This window comes from Haliotis rubra, unplaced genomic scaffold, assembly GCF_003918875.1.
Source record: "Haliotis rubra isolate DU_JTF1 unplaced genomic scaffold, ASM391887v1 Scf163, whole genome shotgun sequence".
NCBI classification, from domain to species: Eukaryota; Metazoa; Mollusca; class Gastropoda; order Lepetellida; family Haliotidae; genus Haliotis; species Haliotis rubra.
The window spans coordinates 1,635,553-1,649,595 of record NW_025765592.1 but is presented as its reverse complement, the minus strand read 5'-3'; the positions used below and the strand labels follow the sequence as shown (position 1 = coordinate 1,649,595).

Below are 14,043 nucleotides of genomic sequence, written 5' to 3'. Positions count from 1 at the left end.
CCATGTACATGTTATATATGAAGATGAAGATGACCTGTAAATTGTTAATGGAACTTGACATCAACATGAATATCTTATCAATGTGTTCACGTGAATAGCTATGTCTTGTTTTTCATTTCTGACTTTTTCAAGATGAACATAACATGAAAACAAGGTTAGGGAAGAAATAGCCTAGCTGGGCCAGAATCTCCCCCTTTTGATATATGAACAAGGATGGGAAACTAGTAGCCTTTAAAGTTGGTTCAAGGGTGGGGAAAGTTTGGCCTAGGACAAACTTTCCCCAGGGAAGATTAAGCCTAGGGGTGGAAAGTTTGTCCTATGCCAAAGTTTCCCCAGGGAAAGTTTGTCCTTTGCCAAAGTTTCCCCGTGGAAGGTTTGGCCAGGGGGAAAGTTTGGCCTGTTACACCGGGAAATAACAATGGTATCTGAAAGTTTATTTTATTCATTCCGCTGAAAGAAAAATAGGGTCGGCACCAGAATGCAAGGGTCAGTCGGATAATCAGAACCACAACATTTTATTTTAGGCCTGAGCAGAAGTGGTACGTGTATAGAATAAGGTGATGCCATTTCACAGAGGTTTTCACAGATGTTGAACAATTTTAATGAATCAAAGTGGGACTAAATTTAATCCAGTGAAATAAAATCTATGAAGATGGTTTTGTTATGTGTTTTCTGGCATCATACGTTTTCGGATGGCGGTGTTTACCAGCTCTATAACGGGGGGTGTTGCTTCACAACAAACATCCTAAGTACTCAAGTGACGGCAAAAAATTATCCTTTTTATGTTTGTATGATGTTCTGCTGTTCATGTAATTATTCGAGAAAATCCCAAATCTTTTTTGAGCATCTGAAAACCCATAATACAAGGATATGTACAATGAACAGTCATTTTAATTACAATCTGAATTTTGCTAATTTCAAGATAGTTTGCAACTGGTAAAGAAATGTACCACGTGCTTATCAGTTGATTTATGTTTTGATTACCACTGATTGGTCGTTTTATTTAGGTCTACGACATTCTTCAATTTCATTGACCTAGCGAGTTATGACTCGACAATATGGTGACGGCAAAATAGCGATTTCCATAGCTTGATTGTTTGTGCAGCTATTTTCATTTCAATTACGAAATCTTTCAAAAGTTAGTGTTTGAACAGTTTGTATATCATGAATAATTTCCAGAATGACACTCTGTTGTTATTGACCATGCTTTCATGTCATTAAAACATTGTGATAACTGTTGCCATAATTACCTCGTAGAAATGTATTCCACTTGACAAGGGAACTTGGACACAGTATGTGATAAATTATTTAGGAAAAATAAGACGTTGAGGTGGTTCTGTTTCTAACAGTTCCAATAAACATTGATGCTGTTGCCTTGCGCAAAACTGGCCATGTCATTGTGACAAGGAACGACTTCATGCTTGTTTTTCATGTAAGTCTTTCGCCATTTTGTTTTCACTGAAATTACTTTATTCCAGAATCGTCCTGAAATGCCGCCTGAAGACATTGTAGCTTTGCAAGTTGCTCTGATCAACTTGGCACTTAAATGCTATCCAGACAAGGTAGACTATGTGGACAAGGTCTTGGAGACAACAGAAGAGATTTTCCACAGGCTCAACTTGGATCAGTGAGTCATAATCATTTTCATATGATGCCCACATGTTTTTGTCTTTGACAGACACTGAGAAGTTGGACGAACATTTAAGACATCAAAGTTCTATGAATTACAAGGCTGTTATTTTTTGTTGTAACATTTCAGGTGAATACTGGGTAAGTGTTTGTTGACTCGATATAAATTCCATTTATGAGATCCTGTGTTCTGCCAAGATAATGGACAGAATTACAACCTGACATGCAATTTGTTGATGCAGAATCACCGTCAATGAGTAACATTAGTCATACACAGGATTTTCCGCATGGAATGTTTCTCCTGTGTAACATATTGCAGCAGCAACAACATAACATGTCTTATATATAGCCACAACAGCTTATAGATCACAGCCATTAGCATGACTCTTCTAGGTACTTGTTCAAAAATTAGCCTTGTCATTCAATTAGATTTCAAACAATTTATGCAAAGCTGACATGGCATAGTTTTTATTTCTTAATTATGCTGCAATCCACTGTAAGGTCATTAATTTTTTGTACCTTACTCTGTTTTGTTGCTGTTCCTTTGAGTCACAGTGGTTGTTGTTAGATGCGCTCACGCGACATTGTGTGTATTGCTACCTAGAGATGTGTGGTATTACCAGTCTATCATGATGTGAAATACTAGTGAGGACATATTACAATATGTTTTGAAAATACCAGTACATTGCCTTTTTTCAAATCATGCATTTCTTCATGAAGTTTATACAAGAGAGCCTGTCGGGATATTGCTGAAATATTGCTAAAACGGCATAAAACAAAACTCACTCACTTATACAAGTGAGCACAACTGACAAGTCAAATTGAAAGGAAAAATTGTATGAAATGAATGAGCAAAAGTATTTGTGATCAGCTTTCCTGTATATAATGTGTCTATTACTTTATCCATTGTGACATTGCAACTTTCCAGAAAATACAAGGTTGTCCACAGTGTGAAGGGCTGGGGAAGGCTTTCATTCAGGTTCATAAACAATTACAGTTGAAAGAACACATGTAATATATTGTGGGGGGTATTGCAGTGTACAATTGAATCATTATTGCAATGAATTACAAAACAAGATTCAGGCTTTACCTGTTACTTTCACTAATATGATTTGTGGGTGGTGATTTTTGTGATACCAAAGTCACTAGAAGGGTAGCTTTGTGTGAAATCCGGACGTTCACATTCTGTAATTTGAATAGGTTGGACAATAATATAAAATACTTTTCAAACTGTGAAATTACATGTGTCTGGGGGGCACGTGTTGAGGGGTTAGAGTATACATGTGCCTTGGGGACGTGTTAAGGGGTCAGAGCATGCATGTGCCTTAGGGGATGTGTTGAGAGATTAGAGCATGCATGTGCCTTAGGGGATGTGTTGAAAGGTTAGAGCATGCATGTGCCTTGGATTGAGAAGTTAGACATTACATGTGTCTGGGAGAAGTTAGACATTACATGTGTCTGGGGGACGTGTTGAGAAGTTAGACATTACATGTGTCTGGGGGACGTATTGAGAAGTTAGACATTACATGTGTCTGGGGGGACATATTGAGAAGTTAGACATTACATGTGTCTGGGGGACGTATTGAGAAGTTAGACATTACATGTGTCTGGGGGACATATTGAGAAGTTAGACATTACATGTGTCTGGGGGACGTATTGAGAAGTTAGACATTACATGTGTGTCTGGGGACGTGGAGAAGTTAGACATTACATGTGTCTGGGGGGACGAAGAAGTGTCTGGGGGACATGAGAAGCAGACATTACATGTGTCTGGGGGACGGTTGAGATTGAGAAGTTCTGGGGACATTACATGTGTCTGGGGGACATATTGAGAAGCTTAGACATTACATGTGTCTGGGGGACGTGGTTGAGAAGTTAGACATTACATGTGTCTGGGGGACATATTGAGAAGTTAGACATTACATGTGTCTGGGGGGGACATATTGAGAAGTTAGACATTACATGTGTCTGGGGACGATTGAGAAGTTAGACATTACATGTGTCTGGGGGGACATATTGAGAAGTTAGACATTACATGTGTCTGGGGGACGATTGAGAAGCTAGACATTACATGTGTCTGTCTGGGGGGACGTAGACATTACATGTGTCTGGGGGACGTATTGAGAAGTTAGACATTACATGTGTCTGGGGGACGTATTGAGAAGTTAGACATTACATGTGTCTGGGGGGACATATTGAGAAGTTAGACATTACATGTGTCTGGGGGACATATTGAGAAGTTAGACATTACATGTGTCTGGGGGGACATATTGAGAAGTTAGACATTACATGTGTCTGGGGGGACATATTGAGAAGTTAGACATTACATGTGTCTGGGGGACGTGTTGAGAAGTTAGACATTACATGTGTCTGGGGGAGAAGCGATTGTGTCTTGGAAGAAGCTAGACATTACATGTGTCTGGGGGGACGTGTTGAGAAGTTAGACATTACATGTGTCTTGGGGGACATATTGAGAAGAGAAGCTAGACATTACATGTGTCTGGGGGAAGAGACATATTGAGAAGTTTACATGTGTCTGGGGACGATTGAGAAGTAGACATTACATGTGTCTGGGGGACGTATTGAGAAGCTAGACATTAGACATTACATGTGTCTGGGGGACGTATTGAGAAGTTAGACATTACATGTGTCTGGGGGGACGTGTTGAGAAGTTAGACATTACATGTGTCTGGGGGACATATGTGTCTGGGGGCATATTGAGAGCTAGACATTACATGTGTCTGGGGGACATATTGAGAAGCTTAGACATTACATGTGTCTGGGGGACGACATATTGAGAAGTTAGACATTACATACATGTGTCTGGGGGACGATTGAGAAGTTAGACATTACATGTGTCTGGGGGGACGACTTGAGAAGTTAGACATTACATGTGTCTGGGGGACGATTGAGAAGTTAGACATTACATGTGTCTGGGGACATATTGAGAAGTTAGACATTACATGTGTCTGGGGACATATTGAGAAGCCAGACATTACATGTGTCTGGGGGGACGTGTTGAGAAGTTAGAAGCATGTGTCTGGGGGACGATTGAGAAGTTAGACATTACATGTGTCTGGGGGACATATTGAGAAGCTAGACATTACATGTGTCTGGGGACGTGTTGAGAAGTTGTAGACATTACATGTGTCTGGGGGACATATTGAGAAGCTAGACATTACATGTGTCTGGGGGACATATTGAGAAGTTAGACATTACATGTGTCTGGGGACGATTGAGAAGCTAGACATATGTGTCATGTGTAGACATTACATGGGGGGACGCATTACATGAGAAGAAGTTAGACATTACATGTGTCTGGGGGGACGTATTGAGAAGTTAGACATTACATGTGTCTGGGGGACATATTGAGAAGTTAGACATTACATGTGTCTGGGGGGACATATTGAGAAGCTAGACATTACATGTGTCTGGGGGGACGTACTGAGAAGTTAGACATTACATGTGTCAGGGGGGACGTGTTGAGAAGGTAGACATTACATGTGTCAGGGGGACGTACTGAGAAGTTAGACATTGGGGAATGTGTCTTGGGGAATGTGTTGAGAGGTTAGAGGGTACGTGTGCCACGGGGAAATGTGCTGAGGGGGAGGGTGCATGTCTAGGGGGACGTTTTGATAAGTTACAGAGGGCATGACATTGTGTATGGGGGACTTTTTTAGGGCTTAGAGGGTACTTGTGTGTGGGGGACTTTTCAGGAGCAGGTGATAAGGTTTCTATTTCACAGCATGTGCAGTTTACATCAATAACTCAACAACTTGTGTGTGTTGTAGCCTAGAGCATGGAACTCCAGTGTCAAAAGAGCTGATGAGGCTGATGAAGATTCCTGTGGACACATACAACAACCTGCTCACAGTGCTGGAGCTTCAACACTATGGACCCATGTTTGAGTACTTCGACTTCAAAGGTCGAAAGATAATGAGCTGCTACATTATCAACAATGCTCTGGAAAATGATATAAAAATACCTCTGCAGGAAAATGTGAGTGCAAAAGCATTTGATGCAGAAATTGTGTGTAAGGAAGAACCCTCTCTACTTACATTTGATTCTATTTCATTCACACCTTCACAAATTGGAGGCAACTGAAGGTTTTTGAGTGATCATTTGATTGACACTACTACATACTTGATTAATAACTAGTGTAATGTCATAAATGGCTGTCTATGTTGGCAATATCTGAAAATATGTTCTCCACTAAACAGATATTTCAAATAACAAGGGCGATCCACTAAAAAGCAGATATTTCAAATAATTCAAAACAATGTAGCTTCTTATTTGGTTATCATGGAATATTGCTAAAAACTCAACTCAGTCAGTCAGTCAAATAACAAAACAATGTAGCTTCTTATTTGGTCTTCCCTCTGTAAACACATTTGGTGTTCCCTCTTAGGTGCAAAAACTTGCTCAGCCTCGGTGGGAAATTATTGTCCCCTTAGGAAGTGCATGGAGATTGCTTGGAGTGTATTGACACTCCTTGCCCCGTTCATAGCCCGTTGTGTGGTAAGAGTTCAATTGGTCCAGGGCAATGCCCTGGTGGTGGAGTGTAGGGGGACAAAGCCCCCACCCAAAAAAACTTGGGTTTTAGGTTATTTAATTATTTTTATGTCATTTGGTGCTACTTTATGAGCCAAAAACTAAACTTAAAAATATGGAAAATAACAAATATTTCATTATTTTCAGCATGTGATCAAGGTAAATAACTATGTCCTTTACCGTCAAATCAAAATCACATGACATCTTGAATACTAAATACACTTACTGGAGGAAGCGGAAATCTTATCTACATCAATGTTCTCTTGGTATTATAGTCTGTTACATTGTTAAAAAAAAATAATTTAATCTTCAATTATTTGTGAGTTTAGAGAGGTAATGTGTGAGTGCATGACAGTGAGGTAAAATGCATGAGTCTCACGCAGGATGCGTGACAGTTAACAGGCATGGTATTGTGTTCCAGGACTCCAGTCATGGTAATTGCAGACGCCATGATGATCATTGACAATCATGTTGACTTAGGGGAACTAGGTGTCCCTCCTGTCCTATCTGATCCTGGCATGCCTCAAAGTTGTGTTTTTTATTCCCATTCTGTGCCAGCGAATCTTGCGTCCCAATTACTCTGTTGAGAAGTGATCATTGTGTGCATCAGTTATGTTCATGCATCTCATCAGAAACAAGAAACCTGCAGGAACTTCCACGTATGGAATCTATCCAGTGTCCCATCACTTCAGCAGGAGTTTCAGAAGGAGTTTCCTCAGCTGTTACTCAGTCAGTCAACATCTGCTCTATATCTGCTTTATGTGGCTTCAAGTGGAACCAGTTCCAGCAGTGGAGAGTCACACCTGGAACAGCCAATGACTGTGTAGCAGCACCAGTTATTGCAGACATTTTACTGTATCTTAGAAATATCCTCATTTTTTGCATCAGGGTTATTGCATGATCCTTTTGAACCTGTAGAGAAAGCATCCTTATCACATCTTTCATGGAAGACTGCTTTCCTTATGGCTTTAGCTAAAATTTGGCTAAATTAGTATAGATTATGAATTTGATATATTTGCTGTAAAGTACTGGTCTGTAACAATGTAAACACAAATTTTACAGATTTGTGTTCATCTTCATTATTTATTTAAATCTTTGAAGTATTGTGAAATACTAATGACAAGATGATATTAGTAGATACTAGATGCTGCCTTGTGCATGCACATATTTTATTTTATTTGCCACATAGCTATTACAATAATTACAACCAAAACAGGAAATTATGACTATGATTTAATAGAAAAGACTAGATTTTTTAGAATTATACATAATGGTGACTATTGTTTGATTTCTGGTGTGATATTGCATATTTTGCTGACTAACATTTTTTCGCATTTGGAAACTGGATATTAAAACTATGGCCATTAAATGGTGTACCTTCTCTTTCAGGTGGATGCTATTTTGAACATTGTCAACTGTTTGGTCCAAGATCAGCCAGATCAGCCAGAGGAGCCAGATGACCCTGAAGACTTTGCTGAAGAACAAGGCCTCATGGGCAGGTTTATTCATTTGCTGGACTCTGATGATCCAAATCAGCAATTTTTGGTATGTATGACTGAATCTGTTATGTATTAATACAAATTGATGTCAGTGAGATCCACACATTAAACCACACAAAAGGTGATTGGCAATAAGTTGTTATTAAGTATACATTAAGGAAAAAGGGCATCAGATTTCATGGTAAAGCTGGCACCATACATGTTAAACAACTGAATACAGAAGGAACTCAGGCTGCAATTTGCATTTTAATCAAGCAACCGTGTCAGTTCAGGCCAATGTATACAGTAGCCATTTGTCTCTGGAAAACTGAAAACTTGAGAAAATGTGTGCAGATTTTCCTCAGATTAAATGGGAGCTACCGTATATTACCGTAGATAAGCCGACCCCATAGATAAGCTGACCCCCAAACTTGACCCTTAAAATTAGTGTCAGAATGGAATGTTTCATACATAAGCCGATCCCCCGTGATGGGGTCCTAATCGCGGCAAACACAGATCACAGACAACTTGCAGTTACCGATAATTATAACTTTGGTCCACATTATTCAAAGGATTCACAATCATATTGCGTCTACACACGCATCGAAATGAAGTGCAGTTGACAGAAAATGGATTATATATTTTGTTTTGCTAAATATCATACTTATTGTAGCTGGACGATCATGGCTTGCTATTTTACCCCATTCCATGTGCGTACAACTTCCGCTTACCACGTTCATGAGGGTCCGTATAACGTTAGTATTGATTATATTTATTTTACATTTATAGAGCAAAACCTGTAATTAAAATTACACAATGTTAGGATATATTTCTTTAGGTATAGTATTCTGTATTATACTTTTACTGATGACTGCGTCTGAATTCATCCCGTTATATTATTGTGCATGTTTGAACTTGATCGCAGGGAAATGTGTGCACAGCTCATTGCTATTTCCGGCTCAAATACACACGGTAATCTTATTCCCTGCAAATAATACAATGCCCAGCAAAAACAGCTTAGTACTTAAAAGGTAAATAATCTTGTCTAGTGATGTTTAATTGCAAATTTGATGTCTTTACTGACAAAGTCGTCTTCTGTTGTTTGTTCACGCGAAATGATACAATGTTGTTTTCTTACCCTTGGAAAATTTTTGACGAAAGCATAACCCATAGATAAGCTGACCCCCTTCTACAGACTGCTTTTTTGGGTCCTCAAAATTTGGCTTATCTACGGTAATATACGGTAACTAAAATCGTACAGGGGTGTTTGAATGGCAGTGGCAAGGGCTGTCCAACCCAAAGGAGTACTGGGGTGTTTGAGTGGCAGTGGCAAGGGCTGTCCAACCCAAAGGAGTACTGGGGTGTTTGAGTGGCAGTGGCAAGGGCTGTCCAACCCAAAGGAGTACTGGGGTGTTTGAGTGGCAGTGGCAAGGGCTGTCCAACCCAAAGGAGTACTGGGGTGTTTGAGTGGCAGTGGCAAGGGCTGTCCAACCCAAAGGAGTACTGGGGTGTTTGAGTGGCAGTGGCAAGGGCTGTACAACCAAAAGGAGTACTGGGGTGTTTGAGTGGCAGTGGCAAGGGCTGTCCAACCCAAAGGAGTACTGGGGTGTTTGAGTGGCAGTGGCAAGGGCTGTCCAACCCAAAGGAGTACTGGGGTGTTTGAGTGGCAGTGGCAAGGGCTGTCCAACCCAAAGGAGTACTGGGGTGTTTGAGTGGCAGTGGCAAGGGTTGTCCAACCCAAAGGAGTACTGGGGTGTTTGAGTGGCAGTGGCAAGGGTTGTCCAACCCAAAGGAGTACTGGGGTGTTTGAGTGGCAGTGGCAAGGGCTGTCCAACCCAAAGGAGTACTGGGGTGTTTGAGTGGCAGTGGCAAGGGCTGTCCAACCCAAAGGAGTACTGGGGTGTTTGAGTGGCAGTGGCAAGGGCTGTCCAACCCAAAGGAGTACTGGGGTGTTTGAGTGGCAGTGGCAAGGGCTGTCCAACCCAAAGGAGTACTGGGGTGTTTGACAGGTTGACATTTGTGTTGAGGTTCAAGTTGACATTTGTGTTGAGGTTCAAGTTTACATTTGCGTTAAGGTTCAGGTTGACATTTGTGTTGAGGTTCGTTGAGGTTCAGGTTGACATTTGTGTTGAGGTTCAGGTTTACATTTGTGTTAAGGTTCAGGTTTGACATTTGTGTTGAGGTTCAGGTTGACATTTGTGTTGAGGTTCAGGTTGACATTTGTGTTGAGATTCAGGTTGACATTTGTGTTGAGGTTCAAGTTGACATTTGTGTTGAGGTTCAGGTTGACATTTGTGTTGAGGTTCAAGTGTACATTTGTGTTGAGGTTCAGGTTGACATTTGTGTTGAGGTTCGTTGAGGTTCAGGTTGACATTTGTGTTGAGGTTCAAGTTTACATTTGTGTTGAGGTTCAGGTTGACATTTGTGTTGAGGTTCAGGTTGACATTTGTGTTGAGGTTCAGGTTGACATTTGTGTTTAGATTCAGGTTGACATTTGTGTTGAGGTTCAAGTTGACATTTGTGTTGAGGTTCAGGTTGACATTTGTGTTGAGGTTCAAGTTGACATTTGTGTTGAGGTTCAGGTTGACATTTGTGTTGAGGTTCAGGTTGACATTTGTTTTGAGATTCAGGTTGACATTTGTGTTGAGGTTCAAGTGTACATTTGTGTTGAGGTTCAGGTTGACATTTGTGTTGAGGTTCAGGTTGACATTTGTGTTGAGGTTCAAGTTGACATTTGTGTTCAAGTTGACATTTGTGTTTTTTACATTTGTGTTGAGGTTCAAGTTGACATTTGTGTTCAAGTTGACATTTGTGTTGAGGTTCAAGTTGACATTTGTGTTGAGGTTCATCGAATATGCCATACCATATTTTATGTCTCGTTGGGGAGAAAAATCAGTGTGCTTGAAAGATTTTACATGACAATAAATGGTAAAGCAGTGTGGACTTTGGAAACAGTTTGTTATTGCCAACAGTATGATATTATTCTTCTGGCTCAGGGAACATAAACAAACATCAAGGGTACATCAGCCCATGTCCCCCTTGAGTGAACAACGTATTTATCTTACCGAACACCTCAATGGTAATTTTGAACTGTTTGAAGCACAGGTATCGGATCATAGGATAGAGTACCAGACGACAAGAAAAACAATTTAGAATTATCTCCCTTCCATCAATTTGCATTCGCAAAACATCGGTAATTTCCGTACATCATACGTGATTCAATGTTATTCGAGATAAAGAATTACTACTACGAAGTACCAAATGAGTTCGGCATTCCCAGCGGGGTACATAGAAAATGTTACTCGCTTATAAGCAGGGTACATTGAAAATAATAGAAGAGTGCTCAGCCAATCAGAAAACGACATTTATGTGTGAGGCAAGATAAATGTCTATGTTAGTTATGATCATGTTCTACTGTATTCATCAAATGCCAGGGGATCTGATGTTTTTTTGTTACAGATCCTCAACACTGCACGGAAGCACTTTGGTAGTGGAGGTGACAAGAGAATCAAGTTTACATTACCACCAATTGTCTTTGCTGCATATCGATTAGCCTTCAAATATTCCACACTCAAGGATGATGTAAGTAGTGGGCTTCAACACATGTGTTCTGTTTTCTCTGGCAGTTTTAACATACATGTTTCTTTTTTAGACATTAGTAGGAAAAAATATCCTCAGTGCCTCTAGGACTATCCTCAGTTACTTTTTAATGTTGGTAATATTTTAAAGAGCCACCATCAATAAAAACCAGTCAGCTATTGCAAAAAGAGATTTAAACACTCTGAAGTTCTGCTACTTCCCAAATTAAGACACAATATACACTTGCAAACTTCAAGCTATAACTACTACAGCCAAATCTGAAATTAGTGACATATTTACTCATTCTCTGCCCGTCACTTACTGATGGGTGTTTCAAATAACAGCATGATAGTCACCATTAACAGCAGTGTCATTCTCTCTTTACAGGATGAGAACTGGGAAAAGAAATGTCAAAAGATCTTCCAGTTTTGCCATCAGACTATTGGGGCCCTTCTTAAAGCTGAACAGGCTGAGATCCCCCTCAGGCTTTTTCTTCAGGGTGCCTTAGCTGCTGGTCAGATTGAGTTTGACAACTATGAAACTGTGGCCTATGAGTTTATGTCCCAGGTAAGACTTCAACAATCTGAAGATAAAGTATTAATAAAGAAATAGCATTACCGTACATGGTAAGCCATTATTGCCAGTATGTTACCTCGTCACTGCTTTTGCCTGGCTTCATCTGGTGCCTACTTTTACCTCTGTCTGGTGCCTCCACTCTTACCTGTGTCTGGTGTCTCTACTCTTACCTGTGTCTGGTGCCTCCACTCTTACCTGTGTCTGGTGTCTCTACTTTTACCTGTGTCTGGTGTCTCTACTTTTACATGTGTCTGGTGTCTCTACTCTTACCTGTGTCTGGTGCCTCCACTCTTACCTGTGTCTGGTGCCTCCACTCTTACCTGTGTCTGGTGTCTCTACTCTTACCTGTGTCTGGTGTCTCTACTCTTACCTGTGTCTGGTGTCTCTACTCTTACCTGTGTCTGGTGTCTCTACTTTTACCTGTGTCTGGTGCCTCCACTTTTCCCTGTGTCTGGTGTCTCTACTCTTACCTGTGTCTGGTGTCTCTACTTTTACACTCTGTCTGTGTCTGGTGTGTCTGGTGTCTCTACTCTTACCTGTGTCTGGTGCCTCTACTCTTTACCTGTGTCTGGTGCCTCCACTCTTACCTGTGTCTGGTGTCTCTACTCTTACCTGTGTCTGGTGGCCTACTCTGGTGTCTCTCCTTCTTACCTGTGTCTGGTGTCTCTACTTTTACCTGTGTCTGGTGTCTCCACTCTTACCTGTGTCTGGTGTCTCTACTCTTACCTGTGTCTGGTGTCTCTACTCTTACCTGTGTCTGGTGTCTCTACTTTTACCTGTGTCTGGTGCCTCCACTCTTACCTGTGTCTGGTGTCTCTACTTTTACCTGTGTCTGGTGTCCTCTACTTTTACCTGTGTCTGGTGTCTCTACTTTTACCTGTGTCTGGTGTCTCTACTTTTACCTGTGTCTGGTGCCTCCACTTTACCTCCAGTCGTAATTCCTCTTAGATCCGGGTAGAATTAGATCTCAGCAACCCACTTGCCATACCTGTGTCTCTTGGTGAGGCTCCTTTTTACTCGGGTTCACCTGACTTGTCTGGTGCCTCCATGCTCATGCTGTTGACCTGTGTCTGGTGCCTCACTTTATACCTGTGTCTGAGCGTGCCTCCACTTTACCTGTGTCTGGTGCCTCCACTTTTACCTGTGTCTGGTGCCTCCACTCTTACCTGTGTCTGGTGCCTCCACTTTTACCTGTGTCTGGCGCCTCCACTTTTACCTGGGTTTGGTGTCTCTACTCTTACCTGTGTCTGGTGTCTCCACTTTTACCTGTGTCTGGTGCCTCCACTTTTACCTGGGTCTGGTGTCTCTACTCTTACCTGTGTCTGGTGCCTCCACTTTTACCTGTGTCTGGTGTCTCTACTTTTACCTGTGTCTGGTGTTTCTACTTTTACCTGTTTCTGGTGCCTCCACTTTTACCTGTGTCTGGTGCCTCCACTCTTACCTGTGTCTGGTGCCTCCACTTTTACCTGTGTCTGGTGCCTCCACTCTTCCCTGTGTCTGGTGCCTCCACTTTTACCTGGGTCTGGTGCCTCCACTTTTACCTGGGTCTGGTGCCTCCACTTTTACCTGTGTCTGGTGCCTCCACTTTTACCTGTGTCTGGTGCCTCCACTCTTACCTGTGTCTGGTGTCTCCCCTTTTACCTGTGTCTGGTGTCTCTACTTTTACCTGTGTCTGGTGCCTCCACTTTTACCTGTGTCTGGTGCCTCCACTTTTACCTGTGTCTGGTGCCTCCACTCTTACCTGTGTCTGGTGCCTCCACTTTTACCTGTGTCTGGTGCCTCCACTTTTACCTGAGTCTGGTGCCTCCACTTTTACCTGTGTCTGGTGCCTCCACTTTTACCTGTGTCTGGTGCCTCCACTTTTACCTGTGTCTGGTGCCTCCCCTTTTACCTGTGTCTGGTGTCTCCACTTTTACCTGTGTCTGGTGCCTCCACTTTTACCTGTGTCTGGTGCCTCCCACTCTTGTCCTGTGTCTGTTGCCTCCACTTTTACCTGTGTCTGGTGCCTCCGCTCTGACCTGTGTCTGGTGTCTCCCCTTTTACCTGTGTCTGGTGCCTCCACTTTTACCTGTGTCTGGTGCCTCCACTCTTACCTGTGTCTTGTGTCTCTCCTTTTACCTGTGTCTGGTGTCTCCACTTTTACCTGTGTCTGGTGCCTCCACTCTTACCTGTGTCTGTTGCCTCCACTTTTACCTGTGTCTGGTGCCTCCGCTCTTACCTGTGTCTGGTG

The 14,043-nt window shown here is 41.8% G+C and overlaps 1 protein-coding gene across 1 annotated transcript in view; it reads left to right on the top strand.

Annotated features, from left to right (window-relative positions):
• Window positions 1-14,043, top strand: part of LOC124271757 (vacuolar protein sorting-associated protein 35-like) — a 114,088-nt gene that overhangs the window by 80,080 nt on the left and 19,965 nt on the right. The window contains exons 11-15 of the mRNA XM_046706923.1: window positions 1,479-1,627; window positions 5,421-5,628; window positions 7,570-7,725; window positions 11,118-11,240; window positions 11,625-11,804. Of these exons, the coding sequence (XP_046562879.1) occupies window positions 1,479-1,627; window positions 5,421-5,628; window positions 7,570-7,725; window positions 11,118-11,240; window positions 11,625-11,804 (816 nt within the window). The remainder of the gene's footprint in view (window positions 1-1,478; window positions 1,628-5,420; window positions 5,629-7,569; window positions 7,726-11,117; window positions 11,241-11,624; window positions 11,805-14,043) is intronic.